Source organism: Neoarius graeffei, chromosome 21 (assembly GCF_027579695.1).
Source record: "Neoarius graeffei isolate fNeoGra1 chromosome 21, fNeoGra1.pri, whole genome shotgun sequence".
Taxonomy (NCBI): Eukaryota; Metazoa; Chordata; class Actinopteri; order Siluriformes; family Ariidae; genus Neoarius; species Neoarius graeffei.
This window is the reverse complement of record NC_083589.1, coordinates 4,598,550-4,623,979: the sequence shown is the minus strand read 5'-3', so window position 1 is coordinate 4,623,979 and position 25,430 is coordinate 4,598,550. Positions and strand designations below refer to the sequence as shown.

General features: G+C 42.6%; 2 protein-coding genes across 2 annotated transcripts in view; one reads left to right on the top strand and one right to left on the bottom strand.

The window, feature by feature from the left end:
* The window catches only part of acss3 (acyl-CoA synthetase short chain family member 3), a 34,435-nt gene extending 9,442 nt beyond the window's left edge, over positions 1–24,993 (bottom strand). The window contains exons 1-9 of the mRNA XM_060903792.1: positions 24,549–24,993; positions 16,139–16,283; positions 13,816–14,004; positions 13,596–13,730; positions 6,097–6,237; positions 5,799–5,879; positions 4,350–4,445; positions 2,588–2,739; positions 1,307–1,410 (exon numbers count right to left, since the gene is read on the bottom strand). Coding sequence (XP_060759775.1) covers positions 1,307–1,410; positions 2,588–2,739; positions 4,350–4,445; positions 5,799–5,879; positions 6,097–6,237; positions 13,596–13,730; positions 13,816–14,004; positions 16,139–16,283; positions 24,549–24,817 — 1,312 coding nt within the window. The 5' untranslated portion in view covers positions 24,818–24,993. The remainder of the gene's footprint in view (positions 1–1,306; positions 1,411–2,587; positions 2,740–4,349; positions 4,446–5,798; positions 5,880–6,096; positions 6,238–13,595; positions 13,731–13,815; positions 14,005–16,138; positions 16,284–24,548) is intronic.
* Positions 1–25,430, top strand: part of rps16 (ribosomal protein S16) — a 457,927-nt gene that overhangs the window by 151,006 nt on the left and 281,491 nt on the right. The window lies entirely within an intron of this gene.

Sequence of the window (25,430 nt, the reverse complement as noted above, 5' to 3'; positions counted from 1 at the left end):
TTCTTTCCTGAACAATGCAGTGTCAAAACTCTCCTACAACATGATGCTGCCACTCCCATGCTTCACACCTCAGGGTGCTCCCAGGAAATTTAGATTTCCATACAGTTGTTTGTCCAGGTGCTTGTGGTTCCTCCAGTTGTTTGGGAAACTGAAGGAGGAACAGGACATGTGGAGGACCACAGTGTTTTTTTTTTTTCCTGAGGTCTTTGCTGAGTTGCTTGAATTTTCCTTGAGATCAAGAGCAAAGAACCACTGGCTCTAATGGTAGGCCTTTAAATACAGATACAGGTGCATGCCTAATTAACACCGAATTATGAAAATTGGCAAACTGGAAGCTTCTAAAAAAATCATGAATTAATTTCTGAAAGCTTGCTGACAGTTTAAGTGACAGTTAACGTGTCGGATGTAAACTGAACTTGTGGAAATCAGTCGGTCTTTAATCAAGTGTTTTAAAAAGATCTCTGATGTGAATAAAGCAGAGGCCTGAAATGACTTGGAAAAAGAATTGTATCGTAACACAGGTTACGCACACACACACACACACACACACAAACATAGTCACACACTCCCAGCGGGAAACATACAGGTTGCTCAGCAACAACAGCAGTGACATCAGCACCCCTCATCGTTCAGCCAGCCACACACACACGCACACACACACACTTCATCTCTCCACAGCCGGAGCTGAATCTTAAAATAGCACTGAGATTATCAGCAGCCGTCACACTCCTGGTTTTTGTGTGTGTGTGTGTGTGTGTGTGTGTATACTTTATTTCATGAAATTTCATTATGTTTCATCAGATTTCTTAAACACGCTTCAATGATGTTTTTGATGTCAGTATCTTTAATCCCTCTCTCTCTCTCGTTATTTTGTTCTTTATTTTTTTTTTATTTGTTTGTGATTTTTTTTTTTTGCACTTTGGTAACAATGCTAACAGTCATACCAATAAAGCACACTTTGACCTCGACAGAAACTTTTTTTTTATTTACATAAATATTACATTATGTCTTTCCTGTCTTACTTCTTACTTAAAAAAAAAACTTTAAAAAAGATGTTAAATTAACATATTTATGATTTATAGTGCACCTATTTGTTTGGTCTGGAAGTGAGAATCTCAGTGCACTTCTTATTCTCCTGTTTTCCCTGCAGAACTGAATTAATGAATGGAAAAATGAGAGAGAGACTGAAGTCTCACCACTCATAAATATAAATCAGCTTCAGGTAGCTGAGTCAAGTAGGACTCTGTGTGTGTGTGTGTGTGTGTGTGTGTGTGCGTGCGTGTGTGTGTGTGCGTGTGTGTCTCACCAGTCTGCCACCAATGGTCTAAAACAGGAACTCCAAAACTCTTTTTAGCCCACTGTAGTGTCTCAAAGTCACACCTCTCACCGGCTACAAATAACAACCTGAGACTGACAGACGGACAGACACAGACAGACAGACAGACAGACAGACAGTCAGACTTAAAGCTGGGAAAGGAATTAACTAAATGAACTTCCTGTTGTAGGGGTGTGATTATTGGTTGTCAAGGCATGGTTACCTGTTGTGGGGGTGTGGCTGTTTTGTAAGGGTGTGGTTACCTGTTGTGGGGGTGTGGTTGTTTTGTAAGGGTGTGGTTACCTGTTGTAGGGGTGTGGATGTTTTGTAAGGGTGTGGTTACCTGTTGTGGGGGTGTGGTTGTTTTGTCAGGGTGTGGTTACCTGTTGTGGGGATGTGGTTGTTTTGTAAGGGTGTGGTTACCTGTTGTAGGGGTGTGGTTGTTTTGTCAGGGTGTGGTTACCTGTTGTGGGGGTGTGGTTGTTTTGTAAGGGTGTGGTTACCTGTTGTGGGGGTGTGGTTGTTTTGTAAGGGTGTGGTTACCTGTTGTGGGGGTGTGGTTGTTTTGTAAGGGTGTGGTTACCTGTTGTAGGGGTGTGGTTGTTTTGTCAGGGTGTGGTTACCTGTTGTGGGGGTGTGGTTGTTTTGTAAGGGTGTGGTTACCTGTTGTGGGGGTGTGGTTGTTTTGTCAGGGTGTGGTTACCTGTTGTGGGGGTGTGGTTGTTTTGTCAGGGTGTGGTTACCTGTTGTGGGGGTGTGGTTGTTTTGTAAGGGTGTGGTTACCTGTTGTGGGGGTGTGGCTGTTTCATAAAGCGTGTGGTTACCTGTTGTGGGGGTGTGGTTGTTTTGTAAGGGTGTGGTTACCTGTTGTGGGGGTGTGGTTGTGTATTATAAGGGTGTGGTTACCAGTTGTGGGGGTGTGGTTACCTGTTGTGGGGGTGTGGTTGTGTATTATAAGGGTGTGGTTACCTGTTGTGGGGGTGTGGTTATTATAAGGGTGTGGTTACCTGTTATGGGAGTGTGTTTATGTGTTGTAGGGGTGTGGTTGTTTTGTAAGGGTGTGTTTACCTGTTATGGGAGAGTGTTTGTGTGTTGTAGGGGTGTGGTCTCCTGTTGTGGGGGTGTGGTTCTTATGTAAGGGTGTGGTTACCTGTTCTGGGGGCGTGGTTATGTATTATAAGGGTGTGGTAAACTGTTATGGGGATGTTTGTGTTGTAGGGGTGTGGTTTCCTGTTGTGGGGGTGTGGTTGTCAGATGTAAGGGCATGGTTACCTGTTTAGCGTGTACTGTTTTCCATACGCTGCATGTGGATCTTGTTGTCTGATTGCTCTGATGGCAGTGGGAGCTGTAAACACTGATGCTGTTCCATGTTCAGACATGACACGGAAAAATGCTCCAGGATCAGGCGTTCCCACAGGCTTTCCCTACACACACACACACACACACACACACACACACACACACACACACACACACAGTTAGCAACCTACCATATTCAAAGCTATAGAATCATTACAGCAGAGCCGATGATAAATCCCAGTCCTTATTAGCACAGATCATACTAATTTAACCTGAAACAATGAATTCAAGTTGAATGGTAATATACAGGAAAGAGTTCTGGAAACTGTTCTGGTGTTAGTATACATAGAGGACAAACTTCTGAAATATTAGTTACTAAACCGTTCATAAATCAATAAATACACTGATGCGAGCAATAGCTAAGCAGATGCATTTAATTTCTACTATTTACACTGTAAACAACTGTAAATAGTAAATCCAGACGCTCACTAAATATATCATCATCATCATCATCATCATGGTGACAAAGAGAAGTCACATTCATTGTTTTTTTTTTTAAAAAGAAGATTCCATCTGAAGCATTTATTTTTTATCCCATTTGTAACTTCAGAAGTCAAAAGTTCAATATGCTGAAAGGCTAGCCACATGCTAATTGCAATTACCGTGTAATATTAATTGTATAAATCATCTTCTTCGTAAATTATCAACACATCTGAGGTAAATGTTGATATTCCTGATAAGTCTGTCTCATTTCCACTGTCACTGTATGCTTACATTGTCCATATACAAGACTTCAGAAGCGTATGCTAATTAGATAACCTAGAATTTTAGCCATACGGTGACTTTTCTTAGTAATTTACCAACATATCTGAGGTAAATGTTGATATTCCTGATAATTCTGGCTCATTTCCACCATCACTGTGTGTTCACATTGTCCATCTAGGAGACTTCAGGAATCACATGCTAGTTAGAAAAGGTGTAAATTTAGCCATACGGTGACTTTTCTTAGTAAGTTGCCAACACATCGCAGGTAAATGTTGATATTCCTGATCATTCTGTCTCATTTCCACCATCCCTGTGTGTTTGTGTGTATAAAAGATAGTAGTTACTAGCTATGCGCTAGTTCGCTAAATCACCTCACACATTGGATAGCTTGTGGTCTGAATCTGTATTTCACCAGCTGCCTAGCAACAGTGCTCTCACAACTTTAACCATTTGCTCGTATAGCACACTAAAAGAAAAAGAACAATTTTATGAGAGAGAGAGAGAGAGAGAGAGAGAGAGAGAGAGAGAGAGAGAGAATGTGTGTGTTTAATCAGAGAATGGAAAGAACGCTGTGCGATATCAATATTAGATGAGAGCGAGACTGATGTTGCCTAAGAGAAAGATTTAATTAAACGTTGGCAAATAAATTATCATCATCTGAGAGAGAAAGAGGGAGAGAGAGAGAGAGAGAGAGAATGAAAGACTATGTAAGCCCTGCTAATGTAAGGACTACACGTACAGATTTGTGCCATCCCACAAGCAGTGTTCCTATTAAAGTGAACATTGAGTGTACTGTAAATGCACTTAGCTTTAATTAAACAGCCTATAATAAATATATACTCTTCTAGCAAAGCATGAAAATAGACTGGTCGTTTGTTTGTACGTGCATGGATGAGGACGGTTGCTCTGGACATCACCTGCTGAGAGCAGGAGCCATGTGGAGTTCAAACTAACAAACACACACACACACCTCATAGAGCAGAGTGGTGTTGCCATGGAGAAGAGGACCATAGCAGATGTAAGAGTGTCCGACGACCCAACCCAAATCCGACGCAGCCCACCAGACCTGAGAAAAAGAAAGACATGAAGCATTATACGTTGTACGTTTATCAGTAGCTAACGTTAACTAACAGCAAGAATTTTCATTTATTTAAAATCTCATCTCATCTCATCATCTCTAGCCGCTTTATCCTGTTCTACAGGGTCGCAGGCAAGCTGGAGCCTATCCCAGCTGACTACGGGCGAAAGGCGGGGTACACCCTGGACAAGTCGCCAGGTCATCACAGGGCTGACACATAGACACAGACAACCATTCACACTCACATTCACACCTACGCTCAATTTAGAGTCACCAGTTAACCTAACCTGCATGTCTTTGGACTGTGGGGGAAACCGGAGCACCCGGAGGAAACCCACGCGGACACGGGGAGAACATGCAAACTCCGCACAGAAAGGCCCTCACCAGCCACGGGGCTCGAACCCGGACCTTCTTGCTGTGAGGCGACAGCGCTAACCACTACACCACCGTGCTGCCCTTTATTTAAAATAATAATAATTTAAAAAAAAAAACATAATTTACAAAAAAATCAGTTCAGCTAGTCACCTTAAAATCAACTTATTTTTCATATTAGGTTATTATTTTTCAAAAATATGATTGCTGGTGGGTGGCACGGTGGTGTAGTGGTTAGCGCTGTTGCCTCACAGCAAGAAGGTCCGGGTTCGAGCCCCGTGGCCGGCGAGGGCCTTTCTGTGCGGAGTTTGCATGTTCTCCCCGTGTCCGCGTGGGTTTCCTCCGGGTGCTCCGGTTTCCCCCACAGTCCAAAGACATGCAGGTTAGGTTAACTGGTGACTCTAAATTGACCGTAGGTGTGAATGTGAGTGTGAATGGTTGTCTGTGTCTATGTGTCAGCCCTGTGATGACCTGGCGACTTGTCTAGGGTGTACCCCGCCTTTCGCCCGTAGTCAGCTAGGATAGGCTCCAGCTTGCCTGCGACCCTGTAGAACAGGATAAAGCGGCTACAGATAATGAGATGAGATGATTGCTGTTGGTTAGCTAGCTACCTAGCTAACATTAGCATCTGCAAAATGTGGCTATTGTACGGGGTGGGGAAGTAATACAGAATAACTGTACTCTGCATGAATTAAAAAAAAAAAATCTGGTTTATTCCATCACTAAGAAATGGTGATAAAAGTTTTCAGAAATTTGTTGTCAGTTTTCCAGCACTAATGGGATAAAGTTTTGTTGAGGTAGATAGACATGAACTACAGTGTGAGCTGGTTCTCTTGACGTTCACCTTACAGCGTTCTACAGATACCCAGACTGTCTTTGTTATGATTATTGAAAAGCAGCTTGGGGCATGTAAAAGTATGTTGATTTATTAAAAACAACGGAAATGAAACACTATAGCACATGGCTCACCTCACCAGGGTTCAGACCGTAAACGCTGGACATGGTCCAGTTCAACATCACCGCATAGCCTCCTGTATCCCTCACTACACCCTACAAGAGAATTAGATAGAGAAACTTAAATACGAGTGTCCTGCTGGGAAAGAATGATGGACAGCTATGTCCAATGGATGATTAGCTACTGCACGTAGCAGCAGTTATGCCGCCTTCGGCTTTCTCCAGGCTGCAGGAGTTCATTAATACAGAGAATACTCTTAACTTCTGCATGGTTGAACTAAAGATTTGAGCGCCGTGTGTGTGTGTGTTGTACTTTTGGTGTGCCGGTGGTTCCTGAAGTGTACAGGACGTAGAGAGGATGATGAGCAGGAACAGACACACAGTCATGAGGACGAGCTGAAGACATTTCCTCATCCCAGTCCAGGTTCAGCTCGGGCTGTGTGTGCACCTTCTCCTGCAAGGAACATTAAATATATTTTCAAATGCACATGCAGTAGTGTGTATAAGGCTTAGGCACTTTATTTTTTTAGTACAAGCTTTGTGATAGATTTTATTTGATGTGTTCTACATTACCAATTCAGTACAAAACATTCTAGATTCCAAACATTACTTGTCCAGGACAAAATTAAATATATCAGTAAAGGAAGCGGCATATTACATACGGTAAGAGACACTTTTCAAATAAAAACATAATGAAGGCTCCTGAGTTTTGGTGCAAAATGAAGACGCGAGTGTGACGGTCAAAGTGTCCAGAAGAACTGTGGCTGGTTCTGTAAGATGCTCAGTAAAACCTACAGCTCATTTCCTGATAAAACTGCACTCACTGGACCTGAGACGGATATATTTTTTTAAAGCAAAGGGTCGTCTCACACCAAATACTGACTTTGTTTCATGTATTACCATTTACTGCTCTTTATAGCATTTTTTTAAAAGGTAGAAACGTTTAATTCCATTATTTTTGAAGGCATCTTTGCTCTACCACACTAATTTATATGCACACACACGCACACACCAGGCTGAGCACAGGGTGTGTGAGGACTTTCTCCGACAACAAATCAGCTGTGAAGAGAAGCCACATTTGGAGTCCCTCAAGGTTCAGTTCCTGGTCCCCTGTGCTTTCTTATTCTTCCATTCTCGCAGATCTTACATTTTTACTGTTGAACACTAGAGAATGCAACAGGCAATGTATTTAAACTTTAAATCACCTGACTGAAGTAACTCGTTTCAGTCTCTATTCAGTCACCAATTAAAACAGACCAGTAACTTCCAGTTGCCATGGATCAACACAAAAGACTTGAGAGAACAAGGAGACCAAATGATATTCTGAGAACTAGGCGACAGTGTAAACACTGGGGACCAGGAAACACAATAGGAACCAATGAAGCGGGAAACCGAGGATCACCCTGAGAATAAAACCACCCTGGATACTAGCTAGCACCCTCGGAACTCATAATTAGTGGGAACTAAAGCACTAGGAACTCGAGGCACACACACTGCAATCTACTGTACATGATACTGGGCAGTAGGAAGCTTAATTGGAACCAGTGGACATAATGGAGTCTAAAGCAAAATAGGGAGGAAAAGTAATCTCATCGCCCCCTACTGGATGCATTCCAACCTCTATGGCAAAATGAATGGGAATATCTTTTCAAAACATTACATTCATCTCATTATCTCTAGCCGCTTTATCCTTCTACAGGGTCGCAGGCAAGCTGGAGCCTATCCCAGCTGACTACGGGCGAAAGGCGGGGTACACCCTGGACAAGTCGCCAGGTCATCACAGGGCTGACACATAGACACAGACAACCATTCACACTCACATTCACACCTATGCTCAATTTAGAGTCACCAGTTAACCTAACCTGCATGTCTTTGGACTGTGGGGGAAACCGGAGCAAACCCACGTGGACAACATGCAAACTCCGCACAGAAAGGCCCTCGCCGGCCACGGGGCTCGAACCCGGACCTTCTTGCTGTGAGGCGACAGCGCTAACCACTATACCACCATGCCACCTGAATCTAATCTAATCTATCTAATCTAATTTCGGGTTACACTTCAAAGTTAAGACAATGGCTTCCATATGCTGTGCATGTCGGGCAGCTCTATCGATCCTGGTGATCATACTTTATTTTTTTCCACCGATTTGAATTGTTTTGAATGTTTTTTTAATAAGCTGACCAAAGACTACACGGACCCGACGTCGCGTACGTGACGTCACTGCAAGTCTAGTGCCTTTCCAAATCTGTAGCAGGTAGCGGCCGGCGAGTAGCCTTAATCAACATGCCGATTTGTATAGCGTGGTTGGCGGAGTATTTCTGTACCAATAAGAAATGCATCCCTCGTGGGGATAACCATTACAGATCAGGGCATGTAGTCAACTGCCGCTATTCACAGGGAGAGCCGTCAGCACTCGTAAGGGATAGTATGAAGAACAAAACTTATCAAGCCTACTGCTGACGTAATATGAGCGACTCTGACTAGACAGTTTGGTTGTAGTCCGTTTCTGACAGGTTAGGCGCAATTTCAATCTTTTAAAAGACAGCGAAATTTCACCTGATACTTTCACAGTTAGTAGATAATCCCAACATATACAACATATTTTTGGGGGGTGTACAAGTTCAATGTCATAACTTCGTGGGATTTTTTTAAAAATCGGGTCTATGGGATTTTCAGTAGTATGGCTCTCGGCTTAGGAACGCTACCACTAGGATCGCTGTGTTTCACTTTCCCTCCCTATAGGGAATACTGGAAACTAATGGCCCTTTTCCACTACCCTTTTTCAGCTCACTTCAGCTCGCTTCAGCCCGACATGGCTCGCGTTTCGACTACCTTAGAGCAGCACGACTCAGCTCGCTTCAGCCCTGCTCAGCCCCCAAAACTCGCACGGTTTTGGAGTGGGGCTGAAGCGAGCCAAACCGAGCCGAGTGGGGCTAGGGGCGTGAGGAGACACTCCCCTGTGCACTGATTGGTGAGGAGGAGTGTCCTCACACGCCCACACACGCCCCACGAGCACGCTGGGATCTGTAAACACCGTAAACCCGGAAGAAGGAGAATTACGAGAATTTCTGAAGCCTTATGCGCCTCGCCTCATCTATACGCTCTTGCCAGTATCTGTTGGCGTTGTCGGTGACAACAAGCCACAGCACCAAGACCAGCAACACTAACGACTCCATGTCCTCCATGTTTATTGTTTACTATCCGGGTTGTGAGACTACCGCTTAAAAGGTCACTGATGTCACTGTTTGCGCTGCTTAACGACATCACGTGACGTCCACCCACTTTCGCTAACTCCACCCAATGTGTCCACCAACTTCCAGCCAGCACGGTTCAGCGCGGTTGTAGTCGAAATGCAACTCCAACAGCCCCACTCAGCTCGACTCAGCCCAACTCAGCACGGCACGGCTCAGCCCAACTCAGCCGCGTTGGTAGTGGAAAAGCGGCATAAGAAACACTCAGAACAGTGGAACACACTACTGTAGTTTTACTGTTCTCCAGTAAAGCAGGTGCTAATTTACAACTTCTGCAGTTGTTCGGTGAGATTACTATTAGTGTTTTAGCTTAATAACATGTTTATCATTAATACAGGTCTATATGTTATACCAGCAGATTATTTTGTGTTCATTATTTTATGAAACCCGCTTCTCACATGAAGCCTGGTACTGTGCTGAGTGTGTGAGCGGCCAATGAAAATGCAAACGCGATGTTTTAACCAGCCACCTAGTCACATTTCTTCCTCAACAATGCCGCAGTATACAATAAACCGGGTTAACAAAGGAACAACAAGAACTAATTAACATTAAAGGACGACTGAAATAGTTTCTTTGAATTTTGTTATCTGTATTGAAAAATCTGTTTTGCTTTACCGCCCCGAGACCCCCCACCCACCCACACACAGCTTTTCTGCCCTCCAACTACAAAGGAATTTGCTCTGATAGTTTCCATGACAACACAGGAAGCATCTGTTTGTGTTTGATGTCAGTGGTATAATTACTGCATAACCTGTTTGATGCCACATCAACATGTAGCCTGGGATTCAACCAAATAAAAAAAACCTGAGTACCAACACCTTGCGCATGTGTTTGGGGTTTTCATGAGATACTTGAGCTTCCACTCGACTCTGTTTCAACTTGATACGTGCATTATGCCAAATTACTGAAGTCATTTGAGAGGGGCAAATAAGCATGGAGTGAAACACAGAGCACAATTTGTTATGAAAAATGGGAAGGAGGTTGATGCAGATCTGAGGGAATGCAGCGGTTACATGTGGAGTTGTGGAAATGCGTAGCAGCAGCTTATCTGTGAAGATACTCAGTCGTCCAGGTACATAGTAATCTGTGGTTGGTAGAAGAGAGCAACTGGACTTGCTTGAAAAGTCTTGAAGACGTTTCGCCTCTCGTCCGAAAGGCATCATCAGTTCTGTCTGTCTAATAGGGAGTATCAAGTATTTATCCTCTCATGGATCATAATAGAATCCAAATCATCTATCAGCCACCTTCAATGCAGCCATCAGCATTCTGATTTGGATTCTATTATGATCCATGAGAGGATAAATACTTGATACTCCCTATTAGACAGACAGAACTGATGATGCCTTTCGGACGAGAGGCGAAACGTCTTCAAGACTTTTCAAGCAAGTCCAGTTGCTCTCTTCTACCAACCACAGATTACTATGTACCTGGACGACTGAGTATCTTCACAGATATGTTTCTACACACTTTGGGATGAGTTCCCTTCGACTAGTGCGGGAGTATGAGAGGACTTCCAGAAAACTGGCAGACATCTTAGCCAGAGAGGATCGTTCAATTTTGTCAGCCTGGAACGACCATCACTGAACAGAGGTGGGTGTCTATGACATCTATCAGCCACCTTCAATGCAGCCATCAGCATTCTGATTTGGATTCTATTATGATCCATGAGAGGATAAATACTTGATACTCCCTATTAGACAGACAGAACTGATGATGCCTTTCGGACGAGAGGCGAAACGTCTTCAAGACTTTTCAAGCAAGTCCAGTTGCTCTCTTCTACCAACCACAGATCGTAGCAGCAGCTGTGTGTGGAATTCAGATTATTCCAAGAGGAACATGGGGTTACGCTCAAGAGGGTGGCGTTAATAACAGTGCGGTCTCAGACCTGAGTAATTTAAATGCAGAGTAGACAGAATGTCACAGAGGGAAGATTGAGTTCAGTGATTTTGATTTGGTTATTATAGATAACAGACACAGCCATCCATCCAGGTCATCCAGACAGAGGTGTGTGTAGTGAATGGATAGAGGGACACCCCCCACACACACACACCTGTTATCAGGGTTCAGCAAGCAGAAGAACAGAATCAGTGAAATATCCAACTATGCACAGGTGATAGCAGGGAGCGCTGGTTAAAGTAGTAAATGACTTGCTACTCCCCTGTGATCAGTCATGACAGCACAGTAAAGGTATGAAGGAATATTTTATTGTTTAACTCTGGGGTTCTCAAACTTTTTAACTGTAAAAAATAAAAAGGTACATATTTATTTTTACAAACAAACTATTTAAAAAAGAAAATTAGGCACATTATGTCTTTCAATTACGTTCATTATGTCTTATATTGAATATTGTTAGTTTTTTCTTTTTTATCAGACATCTAATTTTTTAGGTTTGTTTACCTGACATGTTTCGACGTACAACTGTCGTCTTCCTCAGAGTGTCACCGGATGTTATTGGTGACGCATCTTTTATCAGCTGATGTTTCCGAAGGCGTGGCCTTCCTGTCTGGATTGACAGGTCGGTCACGCCTTCTACTGTCAGTTCGTCCCCTGCAAGATGGCACTCCAGGTATGGGAGAGCATGTATGCTCCCTCATCTCGGTTGATGGTCCTCGGACTTCGCTTACGGATCTCACAGAAGATAATAAACATCAGCGCTGGATCAGGGAGGCCATAGAGATCCGTAAGCGAAGTCCGAGGACCATCAACCGAGATGAGGGAGCATACATGCTCTCCCATACCTGGAGTGCCATCTTGCAGGGGACGAACTGACAGTAGAAGGCGTGACCGACCTGTCAATCCAGACAAGAAGGCCACGCCTTCAGAAACATCAGCTGATAAAAGATGCGTCACCAATAACATCCGGTGACACTCTGAGGAAGACGACAGCCGTACGTCGAAACATGTCAGGTAAACAAACCTAAAAAATTAGATGTCTGATAAAAAAGAAAAAACTAACAATAGGCACATTATGATTTTAGCTATTTATTTGAGTGAGAGGATTTTTATTTCAGAATTTCCATGGAACCCATTTTATTAAAAATTGTCATTAGATTTCAGTTGTCATGATTTGTATAGGTAATCGTATGGGGCTGAGTAAAATTAAGAATTAATTTCACGAGTGATTTCAAAGTTTTGAAAATTTCAAAACTTTGAAATCACAAGTGAAATTGATCCTTAATTTTACGAGGACCCATACGATTACTCGTTTATAATATATAGGGCCAAATTCATATTTCGGAAGCCATTCAAGTTCACAACCTTTGTCATTCATGTTTTCTGAACCAATCAGGGCACAAGACTATCTTGCACGTTTGAATCAGTTTCTAAAGCGTCTTTCATCATGACACGGCGACACGACACGAGGATTTTGAAAGTGGTTTAAAAAATTTTATTGGAACTTCTTTACAAAAGCCATTTTGTTGACAAAATTTGCTAATTTTTGTAACCGTAACCAGGCAACGAACTAGCCAATAGCATTTCAGAAATATGGCCCCGTGTTAAGGAAAAAAGCCCTCCTTGATTGACCAATCAGAATTGAGTAATTTGGCCCTATCTATTATAAATGGGCATAATAACTGACAATAGCAGGTTGTAATTTCTATCATTGTAAAAGCATTAGAAAACTGTGGACCCCCTGGCTCTGCATCCCAAACCCCACTTTGAGAACCATCGATTTAACTTATTTGAATATGTTCCCATGAACTAACTGCAGTCTGATTGGTTACAGTGGCATTTTGGACAGGAATTAACTATATTAGCCTTTACACCCAATCGTGGGTTATTGCTGAATTAATAACCTGTAGTTGTGAGGGCTCCGAGTACAGTGCTAACAGAACAAGAACAGACATGAACTAGACTTCACCAGAAATGAAATCCGACAGACTTAACTCTCTGACCTGGAGAGATCCAGACAGGTGTATCTGATGATAGAGCAGTAACTCGATGTGGAGCTCCAAGAAGCAGTGATGAACACAAACAGATAAATTACAGCTTACAGAGAAATTCTGTCAGGTGTGTGAGAATCGTCAGACCAAGTGGAATAAACCGAGTCAGGATGCAATTATAGATTAGCGTCAGGAACCAGGAATGAGGAGTATGACAGGAAGCAAAAATACTGAAAATGCATAATGATAGGAAACAAAAGGAACTGTCAACCAGCATCATGGTAGGGCAAAGTTAGAGATTTTGAGGTTATGATAAAGCCACAATCAGCAATGGCATTTGTAGTGGCTTAGCATTTTAGCTGTAGAAAGCAATCATGTAGCAGAAAAAAAAAAAAAAAACGAATCAAGGCTCCCAAGTAAAGCAAATATGATCAGAATTTTTGCAGCCCAACAATGCCATAGCCATCCATGACCAAAAGCTCAGACGTAGCAGGCAGTTAGCATCTCCTCAAAACATTTGACTTCCCGATGAGGTTACATAAGCATTGGTTTTAAAAGATAACATGGCTTTATGTGTTTCAGATACAGCAGATGGGTGCCAGATTGATAGGATAGTGAGGACCTTCACAGTGTAAGTTTTACAGACTGTGATGGTGTTTTGGGGTAGTGAGCTTCTCACCATGCCCGGACGACTATAGATGAGGACTTTGTGAGGTTTATGGCTGCTCAGCTCCAGCGCTTTCTCCACCAGAGGAATGTAGTCCACCCTTCGACCCGGCTCGATCCCGAACGATGCCGTAACCAGCAATTTGGGCTGGAAAAAAAAAAAATGAGGTTATGTCCAGAGAAAGCAAATTAAGCTAAGGGTAAATGCTCACTTTGTGCAAAGCTTAGCTAACCTTAGCGTGGTCAATACGGACAGAGAGTTCTTTAGAGGCAAAGCCGCCAAAGATGAGGCTGTGTGGAGCTCCAATTCTGGCACAGGCTAACATGGTGAACATGGCCTGAGGCACCATGGGCATGTAGATCACCACCAAGTCACCTTTTTTCACACCATGCTTTACCAAAACTCCTGCCAGCTTGGACACCTACACACACAACCATATCATTCCAAAGTGTTCTAACAAACACACAGCAAAGTTTAAATTAAATTAAAAAAAACTCCCCAAGCATTAATGTGTTAGAATGCTCAAGCAGCAAATAAACTTGCTGATCGGATCCATCAAAAAGGGTGTGGCAGTTTGACTGACAACCTTCTGTCTGAGGCTCCACCCGTGGCCTTACGCAAGCAACCACCCAATTATAGAGTTACACAGTAGCTATGTTTGCTATATTAGCTTTCACTTTCTAAGATACTTTTACTTGCTAGGTTGGTTTTCACTTGCTAAGCTAGCTTTCGCTCACTAGATTAGCTTTACTCACCGGGTGCTTGCTAGGCTAGCTTTGGCTCGCTAGTTTAGCTTGTGTAAGTTTTACCTGATATTAGCGATGGTCACATTCAGGGGCGCCGCCAGAAATTTTGGGCCCCATGAAAGATTAGAATTTTGGGCCCCCCAACTTTGCCCACCCTTGTCACAATTGCAAGGAAACATCTTATTATAAATTTATTTCAAAGTACCACAGAGTGACATTTCAATTTGATCAATTACATACGTATTTCTTCATATGTTGTAACCTCTATTCCTCTTTTATGTGTGCTGCGCTTTCTCCAGCTCCTCAATTTGAAACCAATGGTTTAGAACGTGTGAACATTCCACACACGTATCCATGTCAAACACTTGACTGGTGTCCGTTATTAGCAACACTTTAAATCTAGCAAACTGTATATGGCGATCGCTCATTAAAAACTTCAATCCTAAAGCATTTATGGGTTGTATTGCTGCTTACCTCCTTCTCCAAAGGGGGGTTCAGTGGTTTGGTAGGGCGGAGGTCCCCCTGAGGCTGAATCTGTGCATATTTAGGGCACCCCATTAATTATGAAACTGGTTATTAGCACCAGCATAACGTAATATTTCATCCTGTTTATCACACAAGTCTCATCTCTTCTCATTATCTCTAGCCGCTTTATCCTTCTACAGGGTCGCAGGCAAGCTGGAGCCTATCCCAGCTGACTACGGGCGAAAGGCGGGGTACACCCTGGACAAGTCGCCAGGTCATCACAGGGCTGACACATAGACACAGACAACCATTCACACTCACATTCACACCTACGCTCAATTTAGAGTCACCAGTTAACCTAACCTGCATGTCTTTGGACTGTGGGGGAAACCGGAGCACCCGGAGGAAACCCACGCGGACACGGGGAGAACATGCAAACTCCACAAAGAAAGGCCCTCGCCGGCCCCGGGGCTCGAACCCAGGACCTTCTTGCTGTGAGGCGACAGCGCTAACCACTACACCACCGTGCCGCCCATCACACAAGTCAGTTCAGTTATTAAAATGGAAAAAATGTCACTGTACAAACTGTAAAAGTGTTCTCTTGATAGGCTAATCCAACCACGTTCATACTGTTCATTTACCATTCGCTAATATTTTGAACACACGTGAGCGATAGCTACCTTTCTTTGGGAAAAACTGAGTGACCAGTTGCCTGCCTCTCCGGTCCCTCTCAGCTTTCAGCTGCCTTTCTTTACGTTTTTGACAGCCACTCTTCATATTTAGCGATCATAGACTGTACGCACTCCACTGCTGGCTGCTGCACCACGACACAGCAGCAAGTAGCGTTGCACTTATCAGCACACAGATTTAACGCATCACGCTTCTACCAGAACTGGACCGTACCATTTCGCAAAAGGGGGAGGGTTAAATGACAATATGTTGAAGAACTCAAGAAATAGACAACCTTGTTCAATTAGCTCATTTTACCAGATGGAATATTGCATTGTTGTTATTTCAAAAGTCTTATTAAAATCATTAAAAGCATATTATCAGCCCCTTAAAGGGCCCCATGGCAGTGCTGGGCCCCTAGAATTGTTCTAACCTTTCCCCCCCTGGCGGCGCCCATGGTCACATTACCTGGAAATTGGCTTTATGCACCTGTAAAGTAATGTGATTTTGGATTTATGGTCACGTTTGGTCAATTTACGTTTAGCACTTTGTATCTTTTTGCCACAGAATAATGACCATTTTTATCTCTGGGATCCTCACTCAGAGCCCTATGTAGAGAAATAGTTAGAAATGTTAGTAATGATGGCGGAGCAGTGCAGTGAGGAGTTACTGTACCTGATCCAGCAGCTCTCTGTAGCTGATGGTCTGTTTGGAGTGAGTAACAGGACTGTCGTGGATGATGGCTGTCTGATCTCCTCTCCCGGCTTCAACATGACGATCCACAGCGTTATAGCACATGTTCAGCTCTCCTCCAACAAACCTGGAACACCGACAGTAACATGATCTCAAATCACCTGTTCTGTTTTTTACCCATATGATTAAATCACTTTACAATTACTTCACAGTGCTGTTTGCACAAATAATTCCGCATTATAACCGAAACAGTGCTTCCGCTTCCGACTCATTCACTATAGTTCCAGTGGAGATATTTTACAACTGGTGTCTGAAGGAGCTCAGTGACATTCATATCTTTGCACCACCGTGTAATGTTCTTTATATTATATGGACACATCCACAGGTTAATCAAAAGAATTTTAATTTTGAACCAGTTCGCCATTTTGACAAACGCGCATCTAGTCAGCAGGAAAACTCTAGGAGGGATGTCATCGGAGTGAAATATCGGGAATTATGTCACTCAGATCCGCGATGTATTTCATATGAAAAACGTGGGTTTTTCAACACGAGAAGATAAACTTCATATCTTCAAGTAAAAAAAAAAAAAAAAAAAAGTGTGATTTTATTTTTTATTATATCAACACAAACAAAAAGTACCCAAATTTATCAAAAACAATTCATCGATTTCCTCACAAGTAACAGACAGAGATTTATGTCATGGTTTTGGCTCTCCATGTCTCAGATGGAGCTCGGATGAAAAATACCAGTGGTGTATTTCCCAGTAAAACACTCGTGTCTATATAAGTATAGGTAATCGTATGGGGCCGAGTAAAATTAAAGATTAATTTCAGGAGTGATTTCAAAACTTTGAAATCACGAGTGAAGTTGATCCTTAATTTTACGAGGAACCATACGATTACTTGTTTATAATATATCGGGCCAAATTCACACTTCAGAAGCCATTCAAGTTCACAACATTTGTCATTCACGTTTTCTGAACCAATCAAGGCGCAAGACTATCTTGCACGTTTGAATCAGTTTCTAAAGCGACTTTCATCATGACATCGTGTATTTTCATTTTCGCTTGCAGCTTTCAATTGGTTTATCATTTCTTCCTCAAATATAGCGAAACGCAGCATTGCAGAGTCACCCATTTTGTTGACAAAATTTGCTAATTTTTGTAACCATAACCAAGCAACGAACTAGCCAATAGCATTTCAGAAATACAGCCCCGTGTTAAGGAAAAAAGCCCTCCTTGATTGACCAATCAGAATTGAGTAATTTGGCCCCATGTATTATAATATAATATATATATTATTTAGCAGCTGGGAGGTCCGTATGGTGAAATACCGTGACCGAGGTCTTGAAAGTACTGAGCGAGGCCCTCTGGGCCGAGGTCAGTATTCAAGGCCAAGGTCACGGTATTTCACCATACGAACCGACCTTAAGCTGATAAATAATATATTTATTTTTTTCTTTACCAAATTCTAACAGAAAACGAGAGCGCCCAAAAGGAAAAACCAAGCCGAGCCGCCATTTTGAATCCTCAGTCACGGCTGTAATGCAAATGGCTTCCTCCTCGGTATACAAGTGCACTTCCATGGCAGCAAAAAAACTACATTTTGCCACCTATGTAGTCCACTATTTATACAAATAGGAGTCATTCAGGATTCAGCCATGTTTTTGCTCGGCGTTAGCCACAGTTACAGGTTTTTAGCTTTCTCCTGAAATGTCTTCTTTTATTTCTTCTTCCTCAGGGTAGTAAAACTCGCTTTCGCTGTGAAGACTGTCGCTATCGCTATCCATGCTGTAAAATTAATGCTGTTCTCCTGAGAAATGCGAAAATAAACGTTGACAAAAATTGCTACCATGTTTGTTGTTGTTGTGAACGAGCGAGTTGACAGAGGTCCATAACTGGGGTCCGTATCATAGGATACGGACCCGTTCACCAGCCAATCAGAGCGCAGGATTTGATGGAAACCGGGCCGCGAAAAAAAAATATAAAATATAAAACATGAAGACTTGCAAAGCTCGTTTTAGTAAGTTGGAGAAACTATAACTTTTTGTAAGACTGAACAATTTTTAGACGTTTGCTGTCTTGCAGTACTGTCGAATTTAAACAATGCTACCAGCGATACAGTCATGACTGCAAGTAGTGCATTCTGGATTCGTCAGGAAGTATTGATTTTTTTTTTTTTTTATAACAGCTGGAAGGAGCCTCTTCTATAAGGAGACATTTGTTTAACAAGAAACCATGATATTAACAATCAAATGATAAGTAAAAATTGGCGTAGACGCAGGCCTTCGTGGATTAAAATTCCACTTGCTACAAGATTACTACGACCCCACATTTTGGAATTATACAACAACACTGAATTTATATCGCGCCTTCACCAACCCAAGGAGGTTTTACAGAGTAATGGCATTACTTAAAGTTAAAACAGATAAGAGACACAGAAAAGGAAACCAACAAAATTGACAATTACCATAAGTATAAAAGACAGCACACTGGCTGCATGGCACGACAAAAAAAAAAAAAAAACAGGGTAAAGGGGCAGCACGGTGGTGTAGTGGTTAGCGCTGTCGCCTCACAGCAAGAAGGTCTGGGTTCGAGCCCCGTGGCCGGCGAGGGCCTTTCTGTGCGGAGTTTGCATGTTCTCCCCGTGTCCGCGTGGGTTTCCTCCGGGTGCTCCGGTTTCCCCCACAGTCCAAAGACATGCAGGTTAGGTTAACTGGCGACTCTAAATTGACCGTAGGTGTGAATGGTTGTCTGTGCCTATAGCTGTGTTCACATATATACCGGTACGATAGTGGTATAACTGTGTCGATACAAAGTATACCGGTACAGTTTAGTGCATCTGTCCACACTAGCGAGAAATGTTTGCGGTTTTCTTTCACGGTAGTTGAAATGCGCGTGCGCGAAGTCTTTCCGTGGTTACCGAGTAACTTCCTTCCGAGAATATGGCGGATGAAACAACGTGTGTGTGTGTGTGTGTGCTTTTTGTTGTCAATGTACAGTCTGTATTTCTGGTGGTCATTTATTCAGTCGAATCGTATAAAACGCGCGAGGCAGTTGAGAAAGAAACAAAGAAAACGAATCTCCGTTCTTCACTATTTTATTCAGCGAAGAAGTAGGAATGGTTCATTGCGCATGCGCATTATATTTGTATCGATACAGAACCGCTTCATCTGTCCACACTACAGCAAAGCGCTACAGTACCGATACTGTACCGGTACGAAACCCATACATTTGTGGGTTTTGTCCCGATACAGTTATACCGCTACAGTACCGGTATAGTTGCTAGTGTGGACAGGTGTTGCGGTACGAAAGTAGTATCGTATCGGTACAAAATCCCTAGTGTGGACAGGGTAAAAGTGTCAGCCCTGTGATGACCTGGCGACTTGTCCAGGGTGTACCCCGCCTTTCACCCGTAGTCAGCTGGGATAGGCTCCAGCTTGCCTGCGACCCTGTAGAACAGGATAAAGCGGCTACAGATAATGAGATGAGATGAGGGTAAAGGCTCTCCAAAAACAGAACAAACAAATCAACCAAAAAAAAAAAAAGACTCCACTAGTAGTAGTATTATAAGCCATTTAACAATTAGCAACTTTAAAGTGTGATCATTTTAAGGCTTATTTAAAAAAAAAAAAAAGACTTCCAAAACTTAATGTATACTTTAGAATTTTCCAAAATCATTTTCATGGATGGAAAATATCGTTGACATTTCATGAATGAACATAAATGTGAAAATGATTCTATTGAAAATATTATTATTATTATTATTATTATTATTATTAATAAATACTTTTAAAATGTTAAATGCTGCAATGATTTTATTTCTGGTAAGTCTATTTATTGACATCTTTAACCAGGAAGTTTGATGTTTATGTTCTGTTATGACTAGGGTGACCAGACGTCCCGGTTTTACTGGGACAGTCCCGATTTGGGGTTGTGTGTCCCGAGTCCCGACAAAAGACTGTCGGGACACGGATATGTCCCGGTTTTCGCCACTCGCAACGTTTGCGACTGAGCAGCGTGGGAATCATTAGCGGAGAAATGTCTGCATTTACTATTTTGATGAATTGACAGGAATCGCAAACTTTCCTGGTTACTGCCCCCTGGCCCTGTGGCATGGGTGTTTATTTAGCCACATTATTCCAGACAACAGAACGGGTTGCCATGCAACAATAAAATAAACATTAACTGGCACGAATGTTCTTTGTCTAGCAGCTAGCAGCAGTAATGCCGCAGCAATTATGCCGAAAAGAAAATGTACCTTTTCCAAAGATTTACAGGGCACCCACCCCTTCCTCCGAGAGGTGCAGAACAATGCGCACGAAGCCGACTGCACACACTGTAAGTGTTTTGTTCTTGTACTGAGTTGGGTAGCCTATGCTGCAAATGCTGTGCGCTCCTGTGGGGGCTTTCCTCAGGCTGTCGCCCCTCTCCTCCTTTACTGCTGTTTTGTTTGAGTGTATATTTACGGAAGCCGCGAGAGGCCCTTCATATAATCTTTTTTTATTCACCTTGTTATCCCGAGATAACGACATAATTAATTCAGGATCTCAAGAAAACAACACAACTAATTCGAGATCTCGAGAAAACAAAACCGTTATTCCGAGATCTCGAGAAAACAAAACAATTATTTCATGATCGCAGCTGGATCACTGTATCTCCGTCGGTAGAGACGAAGCCAGGCCAGTCTTCTGCGGAGGTGCCGCGGACTAATTTTGAAATTATCCCTTATTAAGAGACTTAATGCAATCTCTCCCTGTGTCAACCCCTGATCAAAATATTGCCTTATTAGGTGATCGATTATTCCAGACATTCTAATGACCAAAGTTGCGTCTATACAGAATGAGAAATAGCCCCAAAGTCAGCGTATCACAAGTCTCTTGGCGCACCTGAATGAACCATTTCTCAGCTGTTTACTCGAGATCATGAAATAATAATTTTGTTTTCTCGAGATCACGGAATAACAGTTTTGTTTTCTCAAGATCTCGAATTAGTTGTGTTGTTTTCTCGAGATCCTGAATTAATTATGTCGTTATCTCGGGATAACAAGGTGAATAAAAAAAAAAAGGATTATATCCTCTCTCGGCTTCCGTAGTATATATTCTCAAATCACTTGTCTCTTTTTTGTTTCTGTTTAACATACCATTCTGACAGTTTGGCCATATTGAACAGCTTGTTGCACCTTCCATTAAAGTGTTCACTTTTGTGCACATCTTCTTGCTTTATTCATTCAGTTGTGGGGAATGGTTAGTAAGGTTGATTCTGACCTAGGCTATGTTGAGGTCACATACAGTGGTGCTTGAAAGTTTGTGAACCCTTTAGAATTTTCTATATTTCTGCATAAATATGACCTAAAACATTATCAGATTTTCACCCAAGTCCTAAAAGTAGATTAAAAGAACCCAGTTTAAAAAATGAGACAAAAATATTATACTTGGTCATTTATTTATTGAGGAAAATGATCCAATATTACATATCGGTGAATGGCAAAAGTATGTGAACCTTTGCTTTCAGTATCTGCCGTGACCCCCTTGTGCAGCAATAACTGCAACTAAACGTTTGCGGTAACTGTTGGTCAGTCCTGCACACCGGCTTGGAGGAATTTTAGCTCATTCCTCCATACAGAACAGCTTCAACTCTGGGATGTTGGTGGGTTTCCTCACATGAACTGCTCGCTTCAGGTCCTTCCACAACATTTCGATTGGATTAAGGTCAGGACTTTGACTTGGCCATTCCAAAACATTAACTTTATTCTTCTTTAACCATTCTTTCATAGAACGACTTGTGTGCTTAGGGTCATTGTCTTGTTGCATGACTCACCTTCTCTTGAGACTCAGTTCATGGACAGATGTCCTGACATTTTCCTTTAGAATTTGCTGGTATAATTCAGAATTCATTGTTCCATCAATGATGGCAAGTTGTCCTGGCCCAGATGCAGCAAAACAGGCCCAAACCATGATACTACCACCGTCGTGTTTCACAGATGGGATAAGGTTCTTATGCTGGAATGCAGTGTTTTCCTTTCTCCAAACATAATGCTTCTCATTTAAACCAAAAAGTTCTATTTTGGTCTCGTCCGTCCACAAAACATTTTTCCAATAGCCTTCTGGCTTGTCCACATGATCTTTAGCAAACTGCAGACGAGCAGCAATGTTCTTTTTGGAGAGCAACTCCTTGCAACCCTGCCATGCACACCATTGTTGTTCAGTGTTCTTCTGATGGTGGACTCATGAACATTAACATTAGCCAATGTGAGAGAGGCCTTCAATTGCTTAGAAGTTACCCTGGGGTCCTTTGTGACCTCGCCGACTATTACACGCCTTGCTCTTGGAGTGATCTTTGTTGGTCGACCACTCCTGGGGAGGGTAACAATGGTGTTGAATTTCCTCCATTTGTACACAATCTGTCTGACTGTGGATTGGTGGAGTCCAAACTCTTTAGAGATGGTTGTGTAACCTTTTCCAGCCTGATGAGCATCAACAATGCTTTTTCTGAGGTCCTCAGAAATCTCCTTTGTTCGTGCCATGATACACTTCCACAAACATGTGTTGTGAAGATCAGACTTTGATAGATCCCTGTTCTTTAAATAAAACAGGGTGCCCACTCACACCTGCTTGTCGTCCCATTGATTGAAAACACCAGACTCTAATTTCACCTTCAAATTAACTGCTAATCCTAGAGGTTCACATACTTTTGCCATTCACAGATATGTAATATTGGATCATTTTCTTCAATAAATAAATGACCGAGTATAATATTTTTGTCTCATTTGTTTAACTGGGTTCTCTTTATCTACTTTTAAGACTTGTGTGAAAATCTGATGATGTTTTGGGTCATATTTATGCAGAAATATAGAAAATTCTAAAGGGTTCACAAACTTTCAAGCACCACTGTATCTACTTTTTAAGTTCATGCTATAGTGCATACAATTTTAGAGATGTAGCCTACATGCGCATATGCATTCTTCTTGGTGTTCTCACAAACAGGTGGAATAAATCAGTGTAAATGTGGCCTATGGACATAGCCTGGCCTATTCTCAGCCATTACAACATCTGTTGTCTGACCATAATTTAACACTACGTTCACACTGCAGGCTGAAGTGACTCAAATCCGATTTTTTTGCCCATATGTGACCTGTATCCGATCTTTTATTGACAATATGAACGACACAGATCCGATTTTTTCAAATCCGTCCCAGGCCGTTTGGATATGTGGTCCTAATTCCGATTCCTATCCGCTCTTTTCATATGCGACTTCAGTCTGAACCGCCAGGTCGCATTCATCCGACTTACACGTCATCAACAAGCCACAAACGTCACTATTCTGCACTGAAAGTCTCTCAAAAAAAGTTACAACAACATGGCTTTGATGTTCCTTTGAACGGAGGTTGCAGTCACTACCCCGCAGAACGCCTGAGCCAAAACCCTTGCCCTCTTCCTTCTCAACCTCCTCCTTAACATCAGGCTATTGTGCATGTTCTGGCTCCGTCGCAACAACAACTGCATCATCGCCAGGTACTCCATGCTGGCTACTGTCATACACAGGAAACTTTAGGTTAGTTCCGTAAACGCTGGCCATGCTCACTGCGTGTGACGTCGTCGTATCCTGCAATGCGCATGCGGAACACTTTTAGGTCGCTTTTCGTTCATACTGAGGATCACATACAAGTCGCATATATTTGTTAATGTGAACGACCTCACAAAAAAATCGGATTTCACAAAAAAATCGGAATTGAGCATTAAGCCTTGCAGTGTGAACGTAGTGTAACTGATCTGTATCCCACTATGCTACTAGATAACAAAATGCCTGTTTGTTTTATTTCATGTGAGATGTTGATAAATGTGAGCTTCGACAAGATGATAAGAGCACCTCTCTGAGTGTCACGTTTACGTAAAAAAAAAAAAAGGTTGGTCGCACGCAAAAGTGTCCCGGTTTCAGACTCGGGGAATCTGGCCACCCTAGCTATGACTAGCATGGCTAACTTAACCGCGTGGATTTAAATGTAAAGTGCCCGGATGTTAAGGACGCTTCTGATTCGTCCGTGTGGCCGCGGTGCTCTTCGGGATATGTAGTTGGCAAAATGAACTACAAAACCCGGTAGCGTTGTTGTTTCTTTCAATTCATGAAACAAATCGAAAAGGCAGCGGTATGAATAGACTCTCAGACTAACGAAGCTCCTGAAACGGGTTTAACTTTGAGTAATGGCGAAAGAAAACCCAACACCCAATCAGAATTTACTTCCGGGATGCCAGGGATGACGTATTCTCGCTGCTGGGTTGTTTACATGCTGATGGTTATAAATAGTAAATAAAGTGATGTTAGCGGTGAGGCTGTGATGTCTTACAACAAAATGCTGTGTAGCTGTAGAATGGTGAATAAAGGGGTAGTTTTTACCATTTGGGAAAGACTTTATCCGTGCAGTCCAGTGTTTTAGTCCATGTGTGAGTCCAGCTGGTGTTCTGTGCAGCTTCACTCCAGAAGAGTTCCGGGTTTTCTGCAGCTTTAATAAAAGTTTCGTTGTAAACATTCAGGCTGGAATAAAAGCGTGTGGAAGAGTTCTTCACTAAGCTGGTCGGTGTGATCCAGCTGTGCTGCAGCCCAAACCGTGATGCATTCCATCGCGCAGTGACACTGGTCCAGCTGAAGCGGCTCAACATCAACATCCTGCTCTTCACTTTCACTTCCTTCACATTGCACAAGCACTCCCTAAAGATCCTGGCGCGAAGCTAACCAGGAAACCTGGTCGTTTTTGCAGGTGAAGGTTATTTCCTCCCAAAGCTGAGCAGGACAAAGTGGTTCAATGGGGAAGGAATATGGCTGATGTGGAAGCAGAGCACTTCAGGAGACATCCAGAGGCCACTGTAGGAAAAGCTCCTCCATGAACTCTGAACTGCATATAAAACCAAAGTCTGAAACACAAAAGATTTACAAGCTGTCTGTAAAGCTTTATTAGGTTTCCAAGCAAAGTTTGAATCACTTAACAGAGACCTGCTGGAAATAAACGCTGGAATACTTGTATAATGTGTTTCCTGTATTGTTTCACGTCTCCACAGTTCCTCATCTCTAAATGTATTCTACTGGTCACAGATGCCCCTTTTCCACCAAAGCTGGTTCGGGGCCAGTGCTTAGTTTGGAACCGGGTTTTCTGTTTCCACTGATAAAGAACTGGCTCTGGGTCCAGAAAAACCGGTTCCAGGCTAGCACCAACTCTCTGCTGGGCCAGAGGAAAGAACCGCTTACGTCAGCAGGGGCGGAGTTGTTAAGACCAACAACAAT